General features: G+C 39.5%; 2 protein-coding genes across 2 annotated transcripts in view; one reads left to right on the forward strand and one right to left on the reverse strand.

Annotated features, from left to right (window-relative positions):
• LOC139946795 (midasin-like) overlaps positions 1–26167 on the reverse strand; it is a 96196-nt gene that overhangs the window by 51239 nt on the left and 18790 nt on the right. The window contains exons 22-44 of the mRNA XM_071944495.1: positions 26003–26094; positions 25475–25591; positions 24793–24939; positions 24031–24175; positions 22575–22869; positions 21803–21938; positions 20956–21228; positions 20282–20478; positions 19692–19846; positions 18648–18851; positions 17605–17813; positions 16672–16794; positions 15560–15757; positions 14234–14341; positions 12723–12908; positions 12165–12257; positions 11314–11457; positions 10241–10369; positions 9472–9631; positions 7756–7881; positions 6691–6865; positions 5756–5957; positions 5230–5353 (exon numbers count right to left, since the gene is read on the reverse strand). Of these exons, the coding sequence (XP_071800596.1) occupies positions 5230–5353; positions 5756–5957; positions 6691–6865; positions 7756–7881; positions 9472–9631; positions 10241–10369; positions 11314–11457; positions 12165–12257; positions 12723–12908; positions 14234–14341; positions 15560–15757; positions 16672–16794; positions 17605–17813; positions 18648–18851; positions 19692–19846; positions 20282–20478; positions 20956–21228; positions 21803–21938; positions 22575–22869; positions 24031–24175; positions 24793–24939; positions 25475–25591; positions 26003–26094 (3738 nt within the window). The remainder of the gene's footprint in view (positions 1–5229; positions 5354–5755; positions 5958–6690; positions 6866–7755; positions 7882–9471; positions 9632–10240; positions 10370–11313; positions 11458–12164; positions 12258–12722; positions 12909–14233; positions 14342–15559; positions 15758–16671; positions 16795–17604; positions 17814–18647; positions 18852–19691; positions 19847–20281; positions 20479–20955; positions 21229–21802; positions 21939–22574; positions 22870–24030; positions 24176–24792; positions 24940–25474; positions 25592–26002; positions 26095–26167) is intronic.
• On the forward strand, positions 616–5159 carry LOC139946796 (E3 ubiquitin-protein ligase TRIM56-like). The gene is made up of 2 exons (XM_071944496.1): positions 616–753; positions 1126–5159. Exon 2 carries the CDS (start codon positions 1132–1134, stop codon positions 2245–2247), a length of 1116 nt encoding a protein of 371 aa, XP_071800597.1. The 5' UTR covers positions 616–753; positions 1126–1131; the 3' UTR covers positions 2248–5159.

The raw sequence follows: 26167 nt of genomic DNA on the forward strand, positions 1-26167 counted from the left end.
TGAGCTGAAATATTATGTGAAAGCTACAAAACCTACAAAAAAACTTCAAAAACTACACCACCTCAGCAAATAATATTTTAAGGGAAGCTTTCTACCATCATTCTTCAAACCAAGTAATTTTAATGTAATCTGTGGATTTTGTGTTTTGTGTCTTACAAAAAGTACACAAACCCTTTAATTGTCATGGGAAGCAAAAGTGCCCCGTACAACAGCCAAACTGTTCTAATGGAGCAAACCCATTCATGACCAACAATGTTTCCCTCCCTAACAATCTTGCCCCCCCCCCCCCCCCCCCCCCCGGCGAAAGAAAATTATACCCCCCCCCCCCCAAAGAATCATTCATTAAATTAAATTGACAAAAGACTGTGGTAGCCTTACAACAGCTTGGGGATTCCCCCAAGATGTGAAATTACAGGGTACCATTGAACTTTGGACCACAGACAAATCCATATCCATTCCACGAAGGGTGAAAACAAAAATTCCAGATTTTTTCATTGTACTTGAATGTGTGCCCTATGCTAGTTGTATGAGTAACACACGTTGAGCTCCATGCTTCCATTTACAACCCCTTAACACCCCTATTCTGAGAGTGGATTGACCCAGGACCATGAGGGCACAGAGTGGTGGGGTCCTGTGTGCATAAAAAGAGGAGTTTCTCTGCTCTGTTCTACACACGTGTAGTTAACCCAGCGCCGAATCAACCTTGCCACTCAACAACTATACTACAATCAAAACTTCCCTCTTAATTTCAAGGTAGGACAATCCATTCATATTTGCTACATTTTTAACAAAAACTATGTGCCTAAAGTTGCTCATTCATTGTTTATGCATTGGGGTAGAAAACGATCTAATAAGTGTCTATAACTAATATGTTCAAAGGTGCTTTATAAAGGGTCTGGGTACTTTTTGTAGAGGACAAAACACAATGTCCATAGATTCACTAACACAGTTTGAAGTTAATGATAGTAGAAAGCTTACTTAAAAATATGACTTGCTGAGGTGCTGTAGTTTTTCAAACAGTGTAAGTTTAATGTAAATCTGTTGACATTGTGTTTTGTGTTACAAAAAGTACCCGAATCCTTTAACAAGTTTGAGTTTTTTTTCCTGTTTTTTCTTTTCTTTTAGAGCACGATGGCAAGTGGGGTTACGACTGCGTCTGTTCTGGACAAAATCAGCCAGGGACACCTAGAGTGCACAATCTGCTTCAATCGATTCCAAACACCTAAGGTTCTTGCTTGTTCTCATTGCTTCTGCTACGCGTGCCTCAAGGAGATCGTGTCAAGCAAATCTGGGAGTTCTAGGGTTCTGGCCTGCCCAGTGTGTCGAAAGGAGACACAGCTGAGTGAGAAGGGGGTTCTTGCATTGCCTGATAATGCCACCATGGCATCCATCATTGATGAGATCAACGAGCAGGAGATGCTAATGAAGGGTCAAAAGATAAAGGTCATATGTCAGGCGTGTAGTGAAGGACAAGACGCCGTGTCACGCTGCTTAGACTGTGAAGATTATCTCTGCACAGGCTGTCAACAGGCACATCTGCGTCTGTCCAAGCTAAAGTCACACAAGATCACCCCTTTGTATGGAGACCAGGCTAGCCTGGCTTCATCAGCCCCGAAGCACACCCCAAAGTGTGGAAAACATCGTGAGCAGGACCTGAGCCTCTACTGTGAGAAGTGTCAGGTGCTGATCTGTGCCGAGTGCATCGTTGATGAACACAAACAGCCTCAGCATATGTATTACACCACAGAGGAAGCAGGTGGCCTCTTTAAGCAAGCCGTGTTTAAACTCCTAGCAACAGCTGAAGCTAAGAAAACCGAGCTGAAAGGCATCCGGGATATGACCGTGCACTCTAACACTAGACTAGAGTTTGCCATCGCCAACACCAAGTACAAGATTTCACAAACGGCAAACACCAGCATTGCATACATCCGCCAGCAGGAGCAGAAGCTTCATGACCAAGTCACAAAGACCGGACAGGAAAGACTCATGACAGTCAAGATCTCTCTGACTAACCAGAATGAAAAGCTAGCAACAGTGGACCAGTGCCTTGAGACAATCAAGACCATCACTTCTCACTCCAATGTCAACGATTTGCTCAAGAAGAAGACAAAGATACTCAGCGATCTCGAGGAAATCACTAAAGTCGTTATTGATGTCAATGAAAAGCAGCGATTGGAAAAACTGGCGATTATTGACTTTAATGCGGGAGTAAATCTGGTGCAGCCTTTAGGAACTATTCAACAATAATAAAACATTATAGTCATGAAATCGGCTAACCAACTAGCTTATTTCTTAATCAACAAACAAGTATATAAAAAGTGTGGATAATTTGTGATAGAGCTCAACTGTTTAGATATCATCACGGGAGTCACTCTGTATGTGCTTGTAAATAGCTTGGATATTTTATTTTAAAAACATTTAAAACCATTTTGAAGGGGTGGATATATATCAATAAGGGAATCAATGTGTGGTGAAGAGGTTTTCAACTAGTGGTTTAAACCCGCCGAGGCCTGGTTCTTGAAAATTTTACCGAGACGAAGTCGAGGTAAATTATCAAGAACCAGGTCTCCGTGGGTTTAACCCACTAGTTGAACACCAATTCAACACACTTTGATTCCCATTCATAAATACCTTTTCGGTCAAAAAACATCAACACTTTTTGGTCAAAAAGTAAAATAAATGCAAAAATTATAATTGTTCAATGATTTCTTTCAACACAACACCCCATCCAGCTATGAAATGGTAAGGCCCTCGGGTGAACAACTCCTTATAAGGAGATTGCTGTGGGCGTCGCGTGTATCGCGTGATGTGGCACAACTGTTCCAGCTGTTGCTCTCGACCAATGGGAATGAGGAAACTGTCTTATAAGCACAGCTCGCGTGTCACGCCCATGTTTCACCACTTTTTACTGGTGTTATATCATCTGTTCAAACACCCCCACGCGATGCCCTCTCGACCAATCAGAATGGATAACCTGTCTTAGGTATTTATGAATAAACATTTAATACGCCTCAGTTGCCATTTTTCTTTTTGCAAACAATCAAAACTGTTTTTAAGGGGTACCTATGTATTTATAAACATTTATTACGCCATAAATTTGTTCAACAATGTTTTTATAATTTTCCTTCCGTACTATCAGCCGATTTTAAAATGATTTTGGGTTGAACAAAGAAAGATTTACGAGAGCAAGATTTGAAGCAACAGCCTCCGGATTAATGTGCCGGCGCTCTACCAACTGAGCTACATTATCAAGCCCTATGTTGGCAGTCTTTCTATAATTGTCAACCTTTGTTTTGGTTTTTTTGTGTTTTTTTACTGGTTCTTTTTTTCTAATTTTTCTATTTGTGTATCTTATAGGAGAATTTTTCTGGTTCAATATATTTTCGGTGGCTTTTACTAAATGTGTTTGATTGATTATATATTCATCTGTTTACTTGTACATGTATCTTTATTGGTTAATGATCATATTTTGTAGATCTTATTTTTGACCTTTTAAGTATTTAGTTGTTGTGAAGCGCCTGGGAGCATTTTTAATGGATTTGGCGCTCGGATAAATGTTTTTATTTTAATTATTATTATTATTATTATTATTGTTCAGGTGTGCCAGTCAGAAGCCATTCAACCTGTAACTGCTAAGTAGCCAGAGATCAAACCCAAGTTTACGATATAAACCTGGGAAGTGGCAGTCAGGGGATCACCTTAAAGGATATTACTTTTTACTTCAAATAAACAGTAAATGTTATGTACTGACTTTAAAATGTTTTCCAAAAAAAAAGTACAATTATTTAGATTTGTGGGATGCAAATACTTCACCATGGACCAGGTTCCAAAATGTGTATCTACAAAAATACAATGATTTTTGGTTCATTTGTTATTCTTCAAAATTTACATCTGGGGAACATGGTTAGTGGCCAGACATCTCAACCCTAGTAGAGTCTTTGTTGTTAAAAGAATAAACTGACTCTGCTAAAATATTTGTTGCTTTTATACCATGGGTCCTTTTAGTTGTTACGCAGTTTACAAAAGCTTATAATTAATGTTATCTCAGCTATTAATTTTTTTCCTCAACTTTATTTCATCCGGTTTACTCGTGTATATCTTTTAGTTTAGCTGTAATTGTCTAACTGGCAATATTTCTTAGTTCAATTCTTTTTAATCTAGTTAACTTAATTTGTTAAGTAACATTTAACCTTCAAATCTTGTAATCAGTTTTTAATGTTATCCTTATATTCATCCATAATGCTTTATAATGACAATGTGTACAAACGTGTATTTGCAAATATAAACATTAGAAAAGTAAGAGAAACAGCGCCACAAATAGTTATAAATTATTTAATAGAGCAATTAAACTAACAATACAATTAGAAAACATAGACGAGTAAGTAGGTAAGTAACGGCTAAGCCAACTACCAGTATAAAAAAGCATGGGAAATTCATTGCACTTTATGAGGCGTTTAGTTGCCTTCACTTGTTTTAGTCTCCCAAAAAGAAGTTATTCCAAACAAATTAATATCACACAAAGAGGTACAGTAAAAATATTTTATACCGACTTAAGTGGTTTCAATTTTAATTGTTGAATTTTTGACTTGATAGACTTTGAATTGATTCAATCATGAAAGCATGGGTTAAAGAGAAGGTACACGTTTGGTAATTACTCAAAAACAATATTAACTTGTTATTTTATGCTTATGATAGGATACACCAAGTGAGAACACTGGTCTTTGACAATTACCAAACGTGTACAGTGCCTTTAAAGACATCTGTTGCTAACATGAGCCCTTGGTAATAGCATTCCGCATTTATGCCAAAAATAGAAGCTACAATACCTGCCGCCGATTTCACAAAACTCTTCCTAACTTAAGATTAATCTTAGGACTTAGGACGAGTCCCAACCCTGCACTGTAGCATGCAGACCTTAAGATTAATCCTAAGTTAGGAAGAGTTACTCGTCCTAGCTCGAGATAAAACGAGTCCTAACTCTTTGTGAAATCGGCTGCTGGATCTCAGACAAAAGTGACACATTTCACTAATGCGGGCATACATGTGCGTCCAAATTGTATGTTTACTCATGACTAACTACACTATTAGTGCAGTTTGGCACGTCGATGACCCAGTGATTAGGTGGTGTGACGTGTTTGTCTGAAAGCCGGGTATTTTAAGCAAAAGTGGCATCATTAGTGTTGTGTGCTATAAGGTATGTTGGGAACCAGGCAATTGAAAAGACCTTACCTGGCATGTTGCACTTAATATCCTCATGGAGCTTCAATAAGGTACCAGTCAACTGGTTCCCTGCTAATCCGACCCCGTTCAGTAGCGCTAAGAGATCAAGGTTCTTGTAATTTCCACCCTCAGTCTAAAAATGAGAAAAATAAACAAAAAGTTTAATCACATTTAGTAAAACATGTTCAATGAAAAAATAAAACTGGGGGAATTTTTTCAATTTGTTTTTCTTTTTTTGAATGCCCAACAAATTTATTGGGGTATGTCGCTGCCGAGTGATCAAATGCACTTGACTCAAGTTATTTATGTTTGGATCATCAGAGTGTGGATTTAAGTCCCATTCCTGTCCTTAGGCAAATGCACTACCTTTTTAAGCAATTATGTCAAGTGTCTTGCTCAATGCCACAAGTTTCAAGACCGGGATTCAAACCCACACTCTGCTGGGCTGACAACACCAGAGCTTGGGTCAGGTGAACTATACCACTCGGCCCCCCCAACACGTCATTAAAACAAATAATAACTAAAACATAAGTACCTCCCCGAGGATGTAGATCTCCACTCCTCTGTTGCGCATCGCTCTTGAGATCTCCCCATGCCTTGGGTCCATGGCTAAGATGAGACGGAAGTCAGGGTGTGGCTTGATCGTTGGTATAAGACCGTCTATAACTCCGCGCTCGTTGATACTCAAGACACCATTGGGTTCCAGCAGAGCATTGAGCCGATCTAATACAGATGGACTGTTGAAACAAAAAATCGATCAAACACACTGGAAGACTGCTTGCATTTCAGACGGTACTACGTCGTGATATAATTTGTAGCAAAAAGGTGTGAATGGCTTGCACATATTCAAACTTACGTGAGTTGTAAGCAAGTCAAAAAACTTAACAGTCCTTGATATGGATTGAAACCAAAAAAGTGCATCGATGCATTTTCCATGTACTTTGAAGATTCAATGAAGCTAAAAAGTGTATCAAGTGGGTGTTGTTTTATGGGCGTATTTATGTCATACTTACTCAAAGGATTCACAAACATGTTAAAGGGACATGTTGCCTTGGATCGAGCAAGTTGGGTCTATGAAAAGCGTTTGAAACCATTTGTTATGAAATGCATATGGTTAGAAAGATGTTTTAAAAGTAGAATATTATGATCCCAACAAATATGCCGCACAATTGCAGCATTTCCCTTTTAGGTCATGAACGATACATGGCACTCTATTTTGTGGAGTAAAAGTTTTGACTCCAGAAAATGGCCGATCGTGTAAGTTCGCAAAGTAAAAGGAAAACCGTGCAATTTTGAGGCATTTTTAAGTGGATCATTGCATTTTACTTTTGAAACACCTTTCTAACCATATCTATTTTATAACAAACGCTTTTCATAGACCAACACGCCTGATCCAAGGCAACGTGTCCCTTTAAGTTTCGAAAGGTGTGTAGACTAAAACTAGACAAAAGATCATGAAGTTCTTCTCACCTGCAAAAGTTGACGTTATCGATTAGTAGCCAATCACCTTCTTTCAGCGCCTGCACAAGAAGTCCATCCACCCACTCAAATTTACCACCCCCGCCTTGCTGAATGGTTTGACCCTCTTTCTCCAACCTCACTCTCAGTTGGGCTAGTGTGTTGGTCACATGAATCATGTCTTTACCTGAGAAGTTGGGAAGGAGGTTACAAAAAGGGTTAGATAGCTCAGTTGGGAATTGATTGAATGATTGAATTTATTCAGATAAAAATACAGCAAGAACGTGCCAAAAACACATACACAACAACAGGAGAAAAGACAATGAAATAAGATAAACCAAAACAGAACACAAGATAGAAATAGTGCACAAAATTATCCAAGGATAACTCCAAAAAACCAATGACTTATTAATTTGGTTTGTGCACGTCTGAACTACACGTTACTAGGCATTCTTTGCTTACACAGCTTAGAGCATATATTCAGCACTTGCCCAGACAGTGATCATAAGCACAGAATTGGGCGGTAAGCCGAGCCATAAGCCTTTCTGAGATATGGTGGACACTTAAGTAGTGCACTGTTTGGTTTGGGTACATGCAGACAAAATTACCCAGACCTAATAATGTTGTACATAGTATTTGCACCACTGTGAACAAAGGAGGGCGCATGATTCACATCATTCGCGTTTCTGGCATGCCCGCAGCTGGACATGAACTGGTTCGTCTCCGGTTGGAGGCTCTGAAACACCCAGAGGCTTATAGTATTGTGTCCACAACATCTCAAGAGGCTTATGGGAATGGGGCCCAGTTTTGAAAATTAAAAACTGGAATCTAATAGACCAAATTGAATAACCCCTTCGCTGCTATAAAAGTCGCCATCTTGTAGGTCAAACCGTATGCGCGTCTAAACGCGTATATCAAAGCATCACGCAGCATTCCTGATTCTACGGCACAAGCACACACACGTTCGCAGATGCCATCTTGTAGGGCAAATATTTGAACGGTGACGTCATATTCGATACGGTCTATACTTTATTTTGAGGTCAAATATTTTAGAATGTAGATAGAACTCTAGCTTACTGAGTTCAGGATCCGAGGTGTGGTTCTGTGCGAGGCTGGAGGTAAGGTCAAGTACTTGGCTGGACATGTCAAGTTTCCTCACAGAGAGTCCCTCTGTAGATGAGGAGCCGCTTCCACCTGCAACTTCTGTACAAAGAGACGAGGTTTAAAGACACTGGACAATATTGGTCATTGTCAAAGACTAGTCTTCACAGTTGGTGTATCTCAACATATGCATAAAATTACAAACCTGTGAAAATTTGAGCTCGATTGGTCGTCAAAGTTGCGAGATAACTATGAAAGAAAGAACACCCTTGTCACACGAACTTCTGGGGTTTCAGATGCCTGATTTCGAGACCTCAAAATCTAATTCAGAGGTCTCGAAATCAAATTCAAAAACTTTAGTGGTGAATTACTTCTTTCTCAAAAACTACGTTACTTCAGAGGGAGCTGTTTCTCAAAATGTTTTATACTATCAACCTCTCCCCATTACTCGTAATCTAGAAAGGTTTTATGATAATAATTATTTTGAGTTATTACCAATAGTGTCCACTGCCTTGGACGCTATTGGTAATTACTCAAAATAATTATTAGTATAACAACTTACTTGGTAATGAGCAATGGAGACCTGTTGATAGTAAAAAACATCAGGAGAAACGACTCTTTGCAAGTAACATAGTTTTTGAGAGAGAGGTAATTTATTACTTGTATATTAAAAGGCTTCTACCTGAAGTCTTTTTATAGTTTTAAAGGTATCTGAAAGAACACAAATTTGTGCAACAAGGGTGTTTTCCGTTCATTATTCTCCTGCAACTTCCATGATAAATTGGGCCCAAATTTTCACAGGTGTGCGTATGTTGGGATACACCAAGTGAGAATACTGGTCTTTGACAAATACCAAAGTTGTCCAGTGCCTTTAAGTAAAGAAGATGATATATTATGAAAGCGTAGTCCTGCTAAATGAATCACACAATTCTGCCCTTATCAAGTACACACATGATTACTTTCACGTACGTACACCACAACTTTAGTATAAACACACACAATCATCAGGTACGTAAGTGAAAGTCGTTTATGTGCATGATAATTTTTGTGTACAAACAAAGGTCCTTAATTATTTGTAGTTATAGTTTTCCTGAAAGAGACCTATTCCTATCATGGAATGGTTTACATAGTGCTGTGTGGCGCAATATGCAGCCAATCAGACACTGGGGTGAACCCCTTCTCCTTTTGATAAAGTGCACTGGGTTCTTTATCATTCCATCACAACACACAGACCTACAGTTTTATGTCCCATCTGAAGGACACAACAATAAAGGTTAAGTGTCTTGCTGAATAGATTTGGGTACAATGTCCATAGATTTACATTAAACTTACACAGTTTGAAGATAATGATCGTGGAAAGCTTCCCTTCAAATATTACGTGCTGAGGTGCTGTAGTTTTTGAGAAATGAGTAAAACAATGTCATGAAAATACGTTTGTAAATGATTAAAATAATTTTCGTCTCATGAAACGAAAATTATTTTCATGACATTGTTTTACTCATTTCCCAAAAACTACAGCACCTCAGCACGTAATATTTTCAGGGAAGCTTTCTACTATCATTGTCTTCAAACTGTGTAAGTTTAGTGTAAATCTGTGGACATTGTGTTTTTTGTCCTACAAAAGTTACATAGACCCTTCAAGGACACAAGTGTAACGACCGGGACTTGAACCCACACTCTGCTGATCAGTACCTTGTGAGCACATATTGCTGAGAGCAGACCAATTGGCTAGAAGCTTTGTTGCATGCTGGGATACATCCTTCTCAGCAGCCAATAGGAGAAGCCTTGCAGTTGTCATGACAACAGATTTCAGGGATTGTAGCGCTTTTTCCCAGTGTCGGTTCAAATCAGCCTAAACACACAGGAATCGTTAATATTTTTAATGACAGTACTTCATAAGTGCACTGATACCAATTGCACTAAATATATTTTCTCTTAGGTTTTTTTCCCGAAAATATTTAAGTCTTTTATACCCAAAAAATTAATGACCATAAAAACTTACTTCTAGGGAATCACTTTTTAAAAAAAACATATTTCTGCTTAACCCTTTGGTGCAACGATTAATTTTATTGTTATAAAAAACAATACACGTTCATCCGTGTTTTTCTCAAAATTTTTCATATTGAACATCACATCAAATGAAAGCTCAACAATTGCTCTAAACAACCGAATGAGGGCGGTATAGATATATGGTGTGGTAGTTTTTAAGTTTTGACCATTTATCAAAGACCAATTTGAGAGTGTTTTGGTGGTCTCTAGCGACCGCCTTGTGCACTAAAGAGTTAAAAACTGAGAAATCCCATCTCTGAATCAATCGGTTCCAAAAGCCAAATATATTCTTTTGATACTTTGCCTTTCAATAATTCCAAGTAACTAATAGTCTAAGCCCTCTTGGGATGATTAGAATCAGCATTCATTATTGTAATAATACACAGGGAACTTGACACATCCTACAGCGTACCTGTTCAAAACCTCCTAGGAGTTCCGTTGTATCCATTGAGCTGTTCATAGCCAGGACTCGAACCTTGTGACCAGTCAGGTGACCTACGAGGTGAACCAGGGACGTCTTCCCACTAGCGCTTGGACCAACCTAATAATAATAACAATCAAAAATAATAACATAAATCAGTTTGCGCTAACAACGTGTCTATATCTACTGAGCCTTGTAGATTTGTTCTTTGAGAGCTTGTCTCACAATTTATTCTACTGCTGCGGAGGAGATTTCGAGAGACTATTTAGTTCTGAAAAGATCTTTCCTGCTTAATAACTGCTACCTAGGCAGGTGGTAGGGTAGGAAATTGGCTCGGTGGATTGAACGGACTTCGTTTTAATAACTTTGCTGTCGCAGAGTGAGTTATAATTAGTCTCAACACTTGAATAGCTTGCTCTAGTCATTGTAATACAACAGGTTGTCAAGTTGTTGTAGTGGCATCTATCATCGCCTTCTACCTCTGTGACCCCCGGTTTGAATCCCGCTGGGGGCACTATTTGGGTTGGGTTTACAGTCCCTACCTGACAGACCAGGGTGTCCCTGGAATAATTCTCGGGGGCTTTCATCCCAACTCTTAAACCGAAACATCCTTCCTCGTCTTCTCTCCACTGGGTTCTTGGCTAGTATAGTAATTAAAGGCACTGGACACCTTTGGTAATTGTCAAAGACCAGTCTTCTCACTTGGTGTATCTCATAACATATGCACAAAATATCAAACCTGTAAAATTTTTAACTCAATTGGACGTCGAAGTTGAGAGAGAATAATGGAAGGAAAAACACCCTTGTTGCACAAGTTGTGTGCTTTCAGATGCCTTGAATTTAAGACCTCAGCTGAGGTCTCGAACTCAATTCAAATATTTTAGTGAGAAATTACTTTTTTTTTCTCAAAAACTATGTTACTTCAGAGGGAGCCATTTCTCACAATGTTTTATACTATCAACAGCTCTCTATTGCTCGTTACCAAGCAAGTGTTTATGCTAACAACTATTTTGAGTAATTACCAATAGTGTCCAGTGCCTTTAAACCACTGCTTAGTACATTACCATTATGGACATCCAGTTCATCTGAATACATTTCATGAGTGATTCTATGGGATCCAAGCTATGGTGTAGAAGTTGCAGAGGGATTTTATGACGATGGGGTGCACTTGGAATGTGCTCCACTCTCCTCAGGAATGAGTGCCCGACCTGGTAATCAAAGACAATAAAGAGTGTTACTGGGCAGTTAGGTTGGCTTAGTGGGTTTCTGTCCCTGCCTTTCCACCTATGTGGACCCCGGTTCGATTCCCGGTCAGGGTCCAATTTCATAGCGCTGCTAAGCAAAAATTTTGCTTAGCATGAAATTTCTCCCTTGATAAAAACAGGATTACCAACCAATTTTCCACGTGATTTTTAGGATAAGCAAACAACAGCTGAAGACCAGTACAAGCAACATGAAACAAATTGAAATTTTGTTGGTAATCCCGTTTTTATCAAGGATGAAATTTCATGCTAGGCAAATTTTTGTGCTTAGCAGCTCTATGAAATTGGGCCCAGGAGCCTTGCCTGTGGATTCTCAGTCTGTACGAGGCTGCATGGGTTTCCCACCCACGTGTAAAACTCAAATTTCTCCCTCGTTTTCTTTACAGAAAAGTTTACTGCTTTGCCACCACGTTTTAGTGTATTGACCCTTTGCACGCACGTCACACGCGGCTACTGTGCCACGCTCACCATTTTTGGTGGTCAACTTAAACGCGCACTTCACTGAATAAAGCACGTTGACATTGACCACCAAAATGGCGCATCCAAGATTATTCCGATGATGACGTAAGGTGAATAGGGTCAATAGGCAGGCAAGGCATAATCTGAACACAATACAAAACATTATCAAAAAAACAAAAACAAACTACAAATACCTGGACGGAAACAGGTGTGATATGGACCTGTCTGCTGCCCTCATACATCTCTGTGTAGTCATCTCCAAATACAGACTGGAAAAGCTCTTGTACCTATAGTCAACAGCAAATATTTGTTTATTTATTTTATTTCATAGTTTGGGAATAAACAAATTTGTCTTTGTTCAACCCCAAATTATTTCGAGTTTACCCCGTCAGTTTCCCTTGTGGTTAAAAACTTGATACTTGAAAAAAAAGTTGCATCCCCTTAAGGTGATCCCCTGGCTGCCGCTTCCCAGGTTGTATCGTAATTTGGGTGTGATCCCTGGCTATACGGCAGTTAACGGTTGTATGGTTTTTGACTGGCACCCCCGAACAAAGATACTGACAAAATAGGGACACTGCCAGCATAGGGCTAGATAGCCCAGTTAGCAGAGCGCCAGCACGTTAAACGTTAGGTCATTGGTTCAAATCCTGCCCTTGATAAATTTTCTTTTGTTCATCCCCAATTATTCACAGAATTATACTTTTTCCAAATAAGGATGTCATTGATCCCATTTTAGGACACCATAATCTTACCTTCTCTTTATCCCTTTGCGTCCGCATTCTCTCTCTGTAAATGAGGCCGACATGTTGCCCTGGTTGCCAGCGGCCATGTTGGTCACGCACCATGAGGTCACACCATCTGAAGAGGTCGCGAAGGTTAAACTCCCAGGGTCCACCCCTTTGACCCCACTGGAACTCCACCATGGTCTGGTGATACAACTGTCACAATGCAATACAACCAAGTTTAATGCTCACTTCAACATTGATGTTTGCGTTTAATAGATGGAAATTTGCAACGGGATATAAAGGAATATTAATTTTGGTTTAAAAATCACTGGCATATTACTCGGGTTGGATTTGAACTGCCTCTAGCTACCGGGCAATCTCTGTGGTCTAGTTGGTGAGACACTGCTCAAGAATTGTATTATTTTTGTACTCTTATTTTTTGTTTATATTACTTTTAATTTTCCATAACATTCTTAAATATTTTACGTACATGTAATTTTTATATCGTAATTTTATCACATGATTTTATGTTTACTTTTAACATGTTAGTTTGTTCGCAGGGCCCAAATGGAAACCAGTTTTTAACTGATTTGGCTCACCCTGCGTAAATAAAGGAAATAAATAAATAAATAAATACTTGCAAGGGTCGTGGGTTCGAATCCCACCCGAGTAATGTGGTGTTGATTTTGTTCACAGCGCTCGGGAAGGCACCGAGTACGCAGTGCTTACACACATCGGTGTATGTGGGTAAAACCTAAATTTATATTGATGTTTGTGTTTAATGAAGCAGTGGGCATAATAATGTTTAGCTCTTGAGAGACTCTGCTAGGGTCAAAACCTCTGGGCACAATTTCATACAGCTGCTCAAGCGGCGTATATTGCTTAACATTTTCCTGCTAAGCTGAAATGAGCATGATACAAGTCACAAATGGTACATGTGACATAGTGTTTTGACAGGTAACTTTATTCTGGTAAGCAGAATTTGGTTGTATTTAGCTATTTTTTCTGCTTAAGCAGCTCTATGAAATTTGACACTAGCCACAACACCTGTGGATTCAAAGCATAAAAGCAAGTAATGAAAAGAAAAAACAAACCTTGTACCAGTCCAACAAATTACTTAAAGGGGTTGGGTACTTTTTGTTGAGCACAAAACACCATGTCCACAGATTTACATTAAACTTACACCGTTTGAAGTTAATGATAGTAGAAAGCTTCCTTTAAAGTTCTACTTGCTGAGGTACTGTACTTTTTGAGAAATGAGTAAAACAATTTCAAAAAAATAATTTCCTGAGACGAAAATTATGAGATGAAAATTATTTTGGTGACATTGTTTTACTAATTTCTCAGAACCTACAACCTCTCAGCAAGTAATTTTTCAAGGGAAGCTTTCTACCATCATTATATACAAACTATTTAATGTGAATTGGTGGATTGTGTCCTATAAAAAGTAGCTTTAAACTAATTCAGCACCTTGTACCGGTCCAATTGCTTACTTAAACTACCTCGACACAAAGTGAAACACATGTACATAGTAATACCTGGTTGTTAAAGGCCACCATTTTCTCCAAGAGGTCCGATGTAAGCATGGGGTACATCGAATGTGCAATAAACAGTAGATCTCCAGGAGTCAACGGCTCAACGTAAACCTATAAATAATAAACATCAAATCCAAAGACAAATATGCCACCAATTAATAATTAGTTTAAATTTTGGTTTGAATCAAAGGCACTGGACACTATTGGTAATTACTCAAAAAAATTACCAGCATCAAACCTTACTTGGTAACAAGGAATGGGGAGAGGTTGATAGTATAAAACATTGTGAGAGACGGCTCCGTCTAAAGTGACGTAGTTTTCGAGAAAGAAGTAATTTTCCACGAATTTAATTTTGAGACCTCTGAATTAGATTTTGAGGTCTTGAAATCAATCTTCTGAAAGCACACAACTTCGTGTGACAAGGGTATTTTTTCTTTCTTTATAGTTTTCTCACAACTTCGACGGCCAATTGAGCTCAAATTTTCACAGGTTTGTTGTTTTATGCATATGTTGAGATACACCGAGTGAGAAGATTAGTTTGTGACTGGTTTTTGCAAATACAGTACCATGGTTCTAGTATGTTTCCTTCCAGTGTCTTTAATTACCATTACCATTTAGAATGTGCTCTTGATAAGTGCAGGAGATTCTGTAACCACCTTATGGCGAACTGTGTACCAGCCTCTTCTGATAGCGCCCTCTTTTGAATCATTCTCCTTCAGCCCATGTTAATTTCCCAGGTCGCTGCTTCAAATCCCGCCCTCGTAAATTTGTCTTTTATCAACCCCAAATCTTTAAAAAATCTATCCAGTCAGTTTCCCTTGCGGTTTACTTTTTGTTATATCTTACAATTACTGTGTAAAGTGTTTAAAGGGAAGGTACATGTTTGGTAATTACTCAAAACAAATATTAACTTAAAAACTGACTTGGTAACAAGCAGTGGAGAGCTGTTGATAGTATAAAACATTGTGAGAAACGGCTCCCTCTGAAGTAGCATAGATTTTGAAAAAGCGGTAATTTCTCACAAAAAATAAAAGACTTCTAGCCAGAAGTCTTGTATTCCTATCTGAAAGCACACAAATTCGTCCAACAAGGATGTTTTTTCTATCATCATTTTCTCGCAATTTCGATGACCATTTTAGCTCAAATTTTCACAGGCTTTTTATTTTATGCTTATGTTGGTTACCAAGTGAGAAGACTGGTCTTTGACAATAACCTAACGTAATACCTTCCCTATCACTAATTCTCATGTAAAATTGTCCTTGCTTTAATGAAAAAGAAAAAAGAAAAAAGGGGGGGGGGGAAAGGAAAAATATTTAAATTTTGTTTTACCTGAGTGAAGCGGTTCAGGAAGGACCTTGGTAGGCCTTTACGTCCCCCGCCTTGTTTGAGGGGATTCTGACAGGCAAAGAGCCGTGTCTTGTCATGCTGGATGTGGAAGGTCTTACCAAGCTCAGGGACATACACCTCTGCTCTGTGGTCCAGACAAGCATTCAAGCCCTCAAGGACCGACTGAGATGCAAGGTTCAACTGTCATAGGATTCAAATCAAAGAGATGTTAAATTTGCATTGGGGAATAAAGAATATTAATTTTGTTTTTTACCCATACACCAATATGTATACTCAGTACTTTCCTGTGAAAAAATATCACAGGCATGTTACTCGGGTGGGATTCGAACCCACGACCCTTGCAATTCTAGAGCAGTATCTTACCAACTAGACTACCGAGGTTGCCCGGTAGCTAGAGGCAGTTCAAATCCTATGTTTTGGCAGCGGGTACCGCAACGATAATTGTAAGAAAAATAATTTTAAAAATATTAATGTACATCAAGATTGGAAGCAATGCATGGTGCAGTGTAGTAGCCACGGTGGGCGGTGCCGAGCGGGCCTGCCAAGAACTAACAAATTTTGCCCAGCACAGATTTGCCCCATATTGTACTTCAGCAATCAAGGCCCCCATATCTAAACATGAATAAGTTGGTTGATACGCTCGCCTTTGTTGGACTAAATTGGATTTAGAGCCCACCACTAAAAACTTTCTAACTACAATACTGGCATGGTGTATAAAACCAATCATGTTTAGCCAGACGCCGTACTGTCATTGCTTGGACCTCGACAAAAAAAAGAGAGCTAATAGGAGGTCAATTAGTTTTCGAGAAAGAATCTGCTGAGGTCAAAATCCTCCCCCCCAAAAAAAAAAAAATTAAAAAAAATAATAAATAAATAAATAAATAAAAAATAAATAAACGATGTCGAAAATGTTTGCATCATTTTAAACACACTTTTAAAGTATAAACAAACGTTCAAAGGTTACTTTCACCTTTACACTATCCATTTCTTGGAAAGAAAAAAAGAGAGACTATTGTTGCCATCCTTGGCCATCCAGCCTTTTGATGTTAGGTGATATCTCATTCAAATACAGTGTGGGTAAACGCCAATCTTACCTCATCCAGAACCACCCAATGTCCACCTTTCAAGGCTGTCAGCAAGGGACCATCCCTCCACGCAAACTGACCCCCTTCACCGCCCTCTACAGGTAAGTCAGCACCAAATAAATCAGTTACATCCTGCAAGACAAACGAAAAAACATTCCAACATTGCTTTTTGCATATTCATTGTCAATAATAATAATGATATCGAAGTCTTTTATAGAACACATATCTACCAACAAGGCACTCAAGTTGCCTAGTATATACATTTAAACAGAAAGAGAGGTTATTGAAAGTTATGAATTCTGAGACCCAAATATGTAGCACCTTAGGTGCTACGGCCCATTTAGCAGCCACAGCCAGGAACACCGGGGCGAACCCTTCTCTGTTCGATAAGTCCACTGGGTTCTTTTAACGTGCTTAGCATCTTTACGTCCCATCCGAAGGACGAAGCAATGGTTAAGTGTCTTGCTTAAAGCCACTTGACACTTTCGGAACAGAAAAAAAAAAAGGTTCACAGATTTACAAATAACTTACAGGGTTTGCAACAGGTAATGGTGGAAATATTATTCCATGAAATGCTTTACTTTTTGAGAAAACATTAAAACTATATCAATTCTCGATATTGAGAATTACGGATTTATTTTAAACACATGTCATGACACGGCGAAACGTGCGGAAACAAGGGTGGGTTTTCCCGTTATTTTCTCCCGACTCCAATGACCGATTGAGCCTAAATTTTCACAGGTTTGTTATTTTATATATAAGTTGTGATACACGAAGTGTGGGACTTGGATAATAATGTTTACCGAAAAAAGCCAATGGCTTGAAGGAGACAAGTGTCACAGCTGGGGATTCGAACCCACACTCTGCTGATCAGAAACACCAGAGTTTGAATTCGGTGATCTTAACCGCTTGGCCACGACACTTCTTTTTGTATGTACTCACAGTCTGTTCGGATAAGTTGATCCGAACCAGCTCGTGTCCAGAGGCCTTAGCGATGGCAGACACCAAGCTTGTTTTGCCAACTCCTGGAGACCCTTCCAGCAGGATTGCTCGTGGGAGCTGCAGAGCTCGTAAGACCCTCTGGGCGTTGAGTGCAGTGGTCGGGGCATTCAAGGCATAGTGGTCTTGTGCATGCTGGCTGGACAAGGGACCTGCAAACATAAAACAACTCTTGTTTCATTGGTAGTCAAATCTACCAAAGGCCTCCAGTCTATGTTATAGTTTTTTTGGTTTTTCTGTAAAGCGCCTTGGAGCCTTTTTACAATGGATTTGGCGCAATATAAATGTGTTTTATTATATTAAGTAGGGTAGATGGCCTTAGCTTTTGATCTATTATTTTTATAATTATTATTATTATTATGGTAAATTCAAAACCTATAGCTTTAGATACAATTTTCAGTTCGTGCTCGTTGATCAATATATATGAACGCTCAAAACACTCATGCGAGTTTTCACTAGTGTAGGATTGCTTCTATACTTTGGCACAATGATGCGGTACCGCGTAACATTCTGGCAGTCCAATAGATTGTGGCCGTGTGCCCAATGGACAATTCTTTACTGCCTAGAACGTGGCAGACTTTACAGATCCTAGGTTTGGCCATCAACAGCAATATTAAAGTGTCTGGGTACTTTTTGTAAAACACAAAAAGACAATATCCACAGATTTACATTAAACTTACGAAGTGTGAAGATAATGATGGTAGAAAGCTTCCCTTAAAATATAACTTGCTGAAGTGCTGGGTTTTTTTGAAAAATGAGTAAAATATTGCACAAAAATCATTTTCGTCTCATTCAAACTAATTTTTATTTATACCAAAACTGGTAAATACATTTTACATTCTAAAACCGAGACGAAAATTATTTTCATAACGTTGTTTTACTCATTTCTCAAAAACCACAGCTAAGACTAATTTTCTTACAGCACCCTACAATATTGAATTCTTCAGACAAAACAATGTTGATTAAAGTTTCACAACAGAACTCACCTCTCAAAGTGAAAAATGGTTCCATCCCAAAAAAGACATCATTGGAGAATACTTTGTTGACAGCCTCTGACCCCATGTCAGAGGTCACCGTCAGAGAGGTCAGGTCAATCTCCTGACCCACTAACCGCAATATTTGGTCCCGGAGAAAGTTGAGGCTGTCTAGTCTGGCTTGTGCAGGAGCTACCGAGCTATTACTTGTACTTCCTGTACAGAATTTTTAGAGAAGAAAAATCGTTTTCAGTAAATTTAAAGCAATGCGTCGTACTTTTTACTGTGCGAGGACGCTCTCAAACATATTGTTATCACGTCCAGGGGTATATTCACTCTATCAAAAGCTTTAGAGAAATCTGTTGCCATGATAATACCTAACCAATTTAATTTATCAGTTTCACTACCTAAATCATTAAGTAACTTAACTAAACAGTGTGTGGTTGAGAAACCCTTCAAGGACCCAAATTGATTATTGTCCAATGAGTTCCCAATGTCATTCATTATCCACTTAACAACAAAGTCCTCAAATATCTTCGCCAAGAAGCACGTGAGAGAGATCGGACATAGTTGATCAATAGCTGGGGGTTGTGTCTTTGGCACCGGAATCACAATGGCCTTTTTTGGGGGCCTGCAATTCCTGCAGCTAATTACGAAAACTAAGCTGACATTAAGGACCAGCTTGAACGAAAATGGCAACAAGGCAACTTTACTACTGAAACTCATTTACAACGTGTTCAAAAGGAAACAGATTTTGGCGTTAGTTGTGTAAGCCTAGAATGCCTAGTAACGTGGAGTACGCTTGGCACAAGCCAAATTTCTCCGCTACCCCGTGCAATAAGCGCAGAATTCCCGGCTTCAGTAAGCGCCAATTCTTAGCCCACGGTAAGCATGGACCCATGAAATTGGGCCTTGATGTTTAGGAAGACCTACCTGAGCCAAGTCCGTGAAATATGCTTGCAATAAGCGCAGAATTCCCGGCTTCGGTAAGCCCCAATACTTAGCTTATGGTAAGCAGACCCATAAAATTGGACCTTGATGTTTAGGAAGACCTACCTGAGCCAAGTCCGTCCAGGAACACCATGCAAGCTCCGTGGACAAATGACAATGCCGAGTCTAGACTATCTCTGTCATCTGGAAGATGTGATGCATTGCAGCATGTATTGATGAAGTTCACCCAGGAGAGGATGTCTCGTATGCTGATTGTACACCTAAGGGATGATCACAACATGTTCACCAATAGAAACGCTTAAAGACAGTGGACACTATTAGTAATTGGGTCATTCCGTGTCAAATCACCCAATGGGTTAAACCCTACCCTGTTCAAATTTGCTCAAATTTGTTATGGGGTAATTATGGCTCATCATTATTATTATTATAATTGTTATTATTATTATTATTATTATTTTATCTTATCACAGCATGCAAAAGAAAGATTATATTTTCAGTTGTGCCGGTAACTCCTCGAGTCGGGCTACGTCCCGTAGCCTTAGATCTCGAGGGTCTTTCTTAGGATCCTAGCTGTTCCCAACAGCGCCGCCTTCTACAACAGATCTATTCTCACATTTGTCCCTACTTCGTCCAGATGTTTCCCCAGTGCTTTCGGAATGGTGCCGAGCCCTCTAATTATTATTATCATCACAAACCTTTTGCCCGCTTCAGTGCTCTGGAACCACCCAACAAACTCCATGATGGCATTGCCGACCCCGCTTGACCCGTCCTCCTGGTTGCACAGCCACACACCTTCCGCCAAATTGTGTTCGATGATGTTAACCAGATCTTGGCGGTCGTTGGACTGAGGACACCAAATTTCTGTGAAGCGATTACGCAGTGCTGGGGACAGCTGGACATCCAAAAAAGTTGGTTAAGCGTTGGTTATGTGAAAAAATGTAAACCTACTTTAACTGAGATAAGGTACAGTTGTGTAAAGCATTAGTGCTACATGAATCCAAACTACTAATGGTAACTTTATCCTCCATGAATCAAGATAAGGTACAGCAAAACAAAACTACTAACGGCACCCTTACTCTCCATGAATCAAGATAACGTACAGCAAAACAAAACTACTAATGGTACACTTACTCTCCATGAATCAAGATAATGTAAAGCAATACTGTCACATAAAAGCCAGACTACTAATGATAACTTTACCCTCCATGAATCAAGATAAGGTACAGCAAAACAAAACAAAACTACTAATGGTATCCTTACTCTCCATGAATCAAGATAATGTGAAGCAATACTGTCACATAAAAACCAAACTACTAAATGGTATTTAAGAATGAAATGAAAAAAGAAGTGACGGGACTACCAAACTAACCTCTTTCTTCCCAAAGTCTCCACCAGGATTCATGGTGGCCACCACAAAGAATTCCTCGGCAGCCACAATCATATCGATATCGTCCCCTTGGCTTTCCCCGCTTCCTCGCTCCGCAAGAAGCAAGGTTCTCTCTGGTTCTAAGACGCTGTTCAGCCGCTCCAAGACTGAGTCATCAGCTAGGGAGATTTCATCGATGAGGAAGGCGGCGTCTTCGCGCATAGCGAGGACCAGGGGGCCGTCACACCAGTCAAAAAGCTTCTGCTTATCTTCATTCTGGTGGATTTCAAAAGCAACAATTTGAATCAACTCAAACCTTCAAGGCTTTTAATTGTATTGTATTGTGTTAAAGCCATTGGACCCTTTCGGTAAACAGTGTTGTCCAAGGCCCACACTTTGTGTACCACAACTTCTAAATCAAATAACAAACCTGTGAAAATTTAGGCTCAATCGGTCATCAGAGTCGGGAGAAAACAACGGAAAAACCCACCCTTGTTTCCGCGCGTTTCGCCGTGTCATGACATGTGTTTAAAATAAATCCGTAATTTTCGTTAATGGGAATTTATTTTGTTTTGCTGTTTTCTCAAAAAGTAAAGCATTTCATGGAATAATATTTCAAGAGAAGTCTTTCACCATTGGCTTCTGTAAACCCTGTAAGTTATTTGTAAATCTGTGAACTTTTATTTTTTTTTCTGAACCGAAAGGGTCCAATGGCTTTAAAGGCAGTGGACACTATTGGTAATTACTCAAAATAATTATTATCATAAAACCTTTCTTGATTACGAGTAATGGGGAGAGGTTGATGGTATAAAACATTGTGAGATTCCCCAGGCTTAAAAAATGACCTTACATTATCACTGTGTTGCCTGACGGGTCGTAATCCTCCAAGGAAGTCGGACGTCTCTGTATGCAGATGACAGTTGACTGAGTACAGCTTTTGATTTGAGAGGGCGGCGTGAAGCTGACAAATGGTGGTCTTACCACATCTAGGGAAAACCATAACAAATTTGCATCAAGGTAAAGAATGCTATTATACAAAACGTAACATGATTTAAAGGATTTGGGTACTCTTTGTAACACAAAACACGTTGTCCACAGATTTACATTAAACTTACACCGTTTGAAGATAATGACAGTAGAAAGCGTACCTTAAAATATTAGTTTCTGAGGTGATGTAGTTTTTGAGAAACGAGTACAACAATGTCATGAAAATACTTTTTTACATGCTAAAATCATTTTCGTCACATGATCACTGAGGCGAAAAATTATTTCCATGACATTGTTTTACTCATTTCTAAAAAACTGCAGCACCTCAGCAACTAATATTTTCAGGGAAGCTTTCTACCATCATTATCTTCCAATGGTGTAAGTTTAGTGTAAATCTGTAGACATCGTGTTTTTTGTCCTACAAAAAAAAGTACATAGACCCTTTAACAGTGAACAGTCGGGTGGGTGTCGTGACCGATAAGAGCACTGAACTCAAGCTCTGGTGTTTATGTTCAGCAGAGTGTGGGTTCAAGTGGAAGTAAGTGTCAAGACCGGGACTCGAACCCACACTCTACTGATCATAAACACCAGAGCCGAGTCCAGTAGACTTGCCTACAAACTTCATCAAGCCTTACCCAGTTTCCCCGACCAGCAGTACCGGCTCCTGAAACATCAGCGCTCGTCCGACCAGAACAGCCAAGCGTCTCATTCCAAGTGTCCAGACAATGTGGCTGAAGCCCTCTTGAGTGGAGGCACCACTACCCCGTCCTAGGACCCTCTCCAGGATGTCCCTTGTGATGGGTGAGGTGTCCACACTCAGGCTGAAGAGGCGTGAGGGATCCACTTTACATCTGATGTGCTTTTCCAGCACCTCCTTAATGAGAGATTGTTCTTCTGGGCGACGGACTCGGCCAGCTAGCAGCAAATAACCTGTTGGAAAGAGTGATTATGAAAAACATGGTTGAGGCAAATTTCATAACAAGTTTCACTCTTAGGGAGCATCTCAAAAGTCAGAACAGTAGAAATCCTCACGTCAGTGCAAAAAACATTGAATCTCCATTTTGCAAAAAACGCTCCAGGCCAAAACGCAACATCTCTTCACATTTTGTGTGTACATCTGGGAAATTTTAAGCGCATTTGTCTATTACAAAAAAAGACAAGACTTCAAGTCAACATTTGAATATATTCCTTTATCTTCAAGAAAAAACGCATTGAGGTATTGCCATTCAGCTGAAAAACAAAAGACCCGTAGCCGAGCGGATAAGAGCACCGAACTCAAGCTCTGATGATTCTGTTCAGCAGAGTGTTGGTTCGAATGCCGGTCGTGACACTTGTGTCCCTGAGCAAGACACTTCACTATAATTGCTTCTCTCCACCCAGGGGTAAATGGGTACCTGTAAGGGCAGAGATGGTTCTTGTGATTGATTTAGCCGAGTAGCGCATTTGTTGCACAAGGCTATATACTCCCCATGGAGCTGAGATGGTTTAAGGAATGATTTAAGGCCTAGTGACCAGGGGCAATAACGTTGGACCTGAGCGCTATATAAGAAGCCATTATTATTATTATTATTATTATTATTATTATGAGTTTACTGGTCTGATGCTAAATTTTCTGGCCCCAGGCCCAGTGTTATTTCAAACCCAGTAAAGGATCTGAAAGAAATGTACAAGTTATAATAATGGCCATTTGTAACGTGCCTTATCTGTAAACTTGACACTCCTGGCGCAGGTTATGAGAAAATGATGTTGTAACTACAGTACAGTCTCGTCAAAAATCAACAAGATGTAAATCAGTTATCCAAACAGAGTTAAGCGTTGACAAAAAGAGAAGTTTTTAGGTGTGATTTGAAGTTGGTGAGGGAGCTTTCCTGCCAAAGGCTAAGACGGAAAAGGATTGGTGTACCCAGCCGTCGATTTCACTAAACTCCTCCTAACTTAGGATTAATCTTAGGACTTAGGACGAGTTAAGTTCCGTATACCTAGACGTTAGGATGCATTGAACCCGTCCTAAGTTAGGACGGGTTACTCGTCCTAACTCGAGATAGCAGTAATCAGCTGCTGGAATGTTGTGTCCGTGGAATGTGCACTCACCATCATCAGCGATATGTTGATCCCAGTCATACAGAGTTCCCTGCCCTTGGCTCGCCCGCCTGTAGCGCTCTGCCCAACGGAACAGATCACGCAGAGTGATGAAACCCTGCTTGCCTGAAAACACCCCCGAACCTTTACGACGAGTCTACAGTGAGACAAGCAAACATTGGAGTATAAAAATAAAGCAGGGAGTAAGTTCTGGGCACAATTTATAGAGCTGCTTAAAGAAGGCACTGGACACTTGGTAATTACTCAACATAATTATCAGCATAAAACCTTACTTGGTAATGAGCAATGGAGAGCTGCTGATAGTATAAAACATTGTGAGAAACGGCTCCCTCTGAAGTAATATAGTTTTTGAGCAATTTCTCACTGAAATATTTGAATTGAGTTCCAGAACTTAGCTGAGGTCTCGAGTTCAAGCATCTGAAAGCACACAATTTGTGCGTCAAGGGCGTTTTTTCTTCCATTATTTTCTCACAACTCTGACGACCAATTGAGTTCAAATATTCACAGGTTTGTTATTTTATGCATATGTTGAGACACACCAAGTGAGAAGACTGGTCTTTGACAATTACCTAAGGGTGTCCAGTGCCTTTAGGCAAATTGCCTAACAAATTAAAGCAAAACAAAAGTTCAAATAAACAGGACACCAGTCACAGACTGTTTATGTGACATAGGATTTGTGGCTGGTAACCCTATTCTGGTAAGCATACTTTTGCTGTGATTGGTTACTGAATGGGTTCACCAACTACTAGGTACCTGTAGGTCCAGCATGACTGCTACCATCTTCTTGCAATAGGAGAGGGGGATGGCACAACGCTCATGAAGGATGGTCTCCAACTCCTTGCTTGGGATCTCATCAAAGTGAAGCTCCACAAAGCGATTCCTGAAAGCCCGAGATAGAACCTGGAAGGAAATATATACAGAATTGATTAAGTCGAGTGATGTCCTCGATGCTTACACACACTGGTGTATATGGCTAAAACCTAAATTAATATTGATGTTTGTGTTTAAAGGAACACGTTGCCTTGGATCGGCGAGTTGGTCGATAAAAAGCGCTTGTAACCGTTTGACATAAAATGTACATGGTTAGAAAGATGTTTTAAAAGTAGAAAACACTGATCTACACAAGTATGCCTCGAAATTGCTTGGTTTTCCTTTTACCTCGTCGACTAACATGGTCGGCCATTTATGGGAGTCAAATTTTTGACTCCCATAAATGGCCGACCATGTTAGTTCGCAAAGTAAAAGGAAAACCAAGCAATTTCGAGGCAAATTTGTGTGGATCATTGTATTCTTCTTTTAAATCATCTTTCTAACCATATGCATTTTACAGCAAACGGCTACAAATGCTTTTCAAAGACCAACTCGAACGATCCAAGGCAACGTGTTCCTTTAAGCAGCTGTATGAAATTGGCCCCCAGGGTGTACAAGCACTCACCTTTCGTCCACCATACTGGCCAGGTGGGTTCTGTGTAGCGAAAAGCATGAATCTAGGATGAGCCGATACCATCTCCTGCGTCTCGGCAATGAATAACTCTCGATTGTCATCTAATAACTGCAGATAATCAATACATAATGATCGATTAGAAATTGAAAATCAGCCATCAATAATCAGTATTTTGAATTTGAAATGGTTCATTAAAAACAAGGACCATCGCAGACAAAGTTTGAGTTGCAGTAAAATTACAAAGAGATAACAAATATACACATTTCAAAGAATTAAAAATACAAGAAAACAATCAAATATAAAATACCAATAACTGATTACTGATATTAGTGATTGATAATCAGTTATTGATAATCAGTGATTGATAATCAGTAAATTGATAATCAGTCATTGACAACAAGCGTTTATAAGTCAATTCACAAAAATCGGTAAGTTATAACCAAACAATCACTAGCATGAGGGTAATTAACTCAGAACCAGTTTATGTGTATCGACTGAGGGATAGAGGTTGTAACATACTCTGTTTAGAGCCTCCAGGACATCACTGGGAGCAAGGTTGAGCTCATCTAAGATTATCCAATGGCCTTTCCTCATAGCATCAACCAGTACACCTAGAAGGGAACACAAAACACAAAACATTGAAAAACATTCAGTCATGGAGTGATTTAACGTAATCGTATTGAT

The sequence above is a fragment of the Asterias amurensis genome, chromosome 14, assembly GCF_032118995.1.
Source record: "Asterias amurensis chromosome 14, ASM3211899v1".
NCBI classification, from domain to species: domain Eukaryota; kingdom Metazoa; phylum Echinodermata; class Asteroidea; order Forcipulatida; family Asteriidae; genus Asterias; species Asterias amurensis.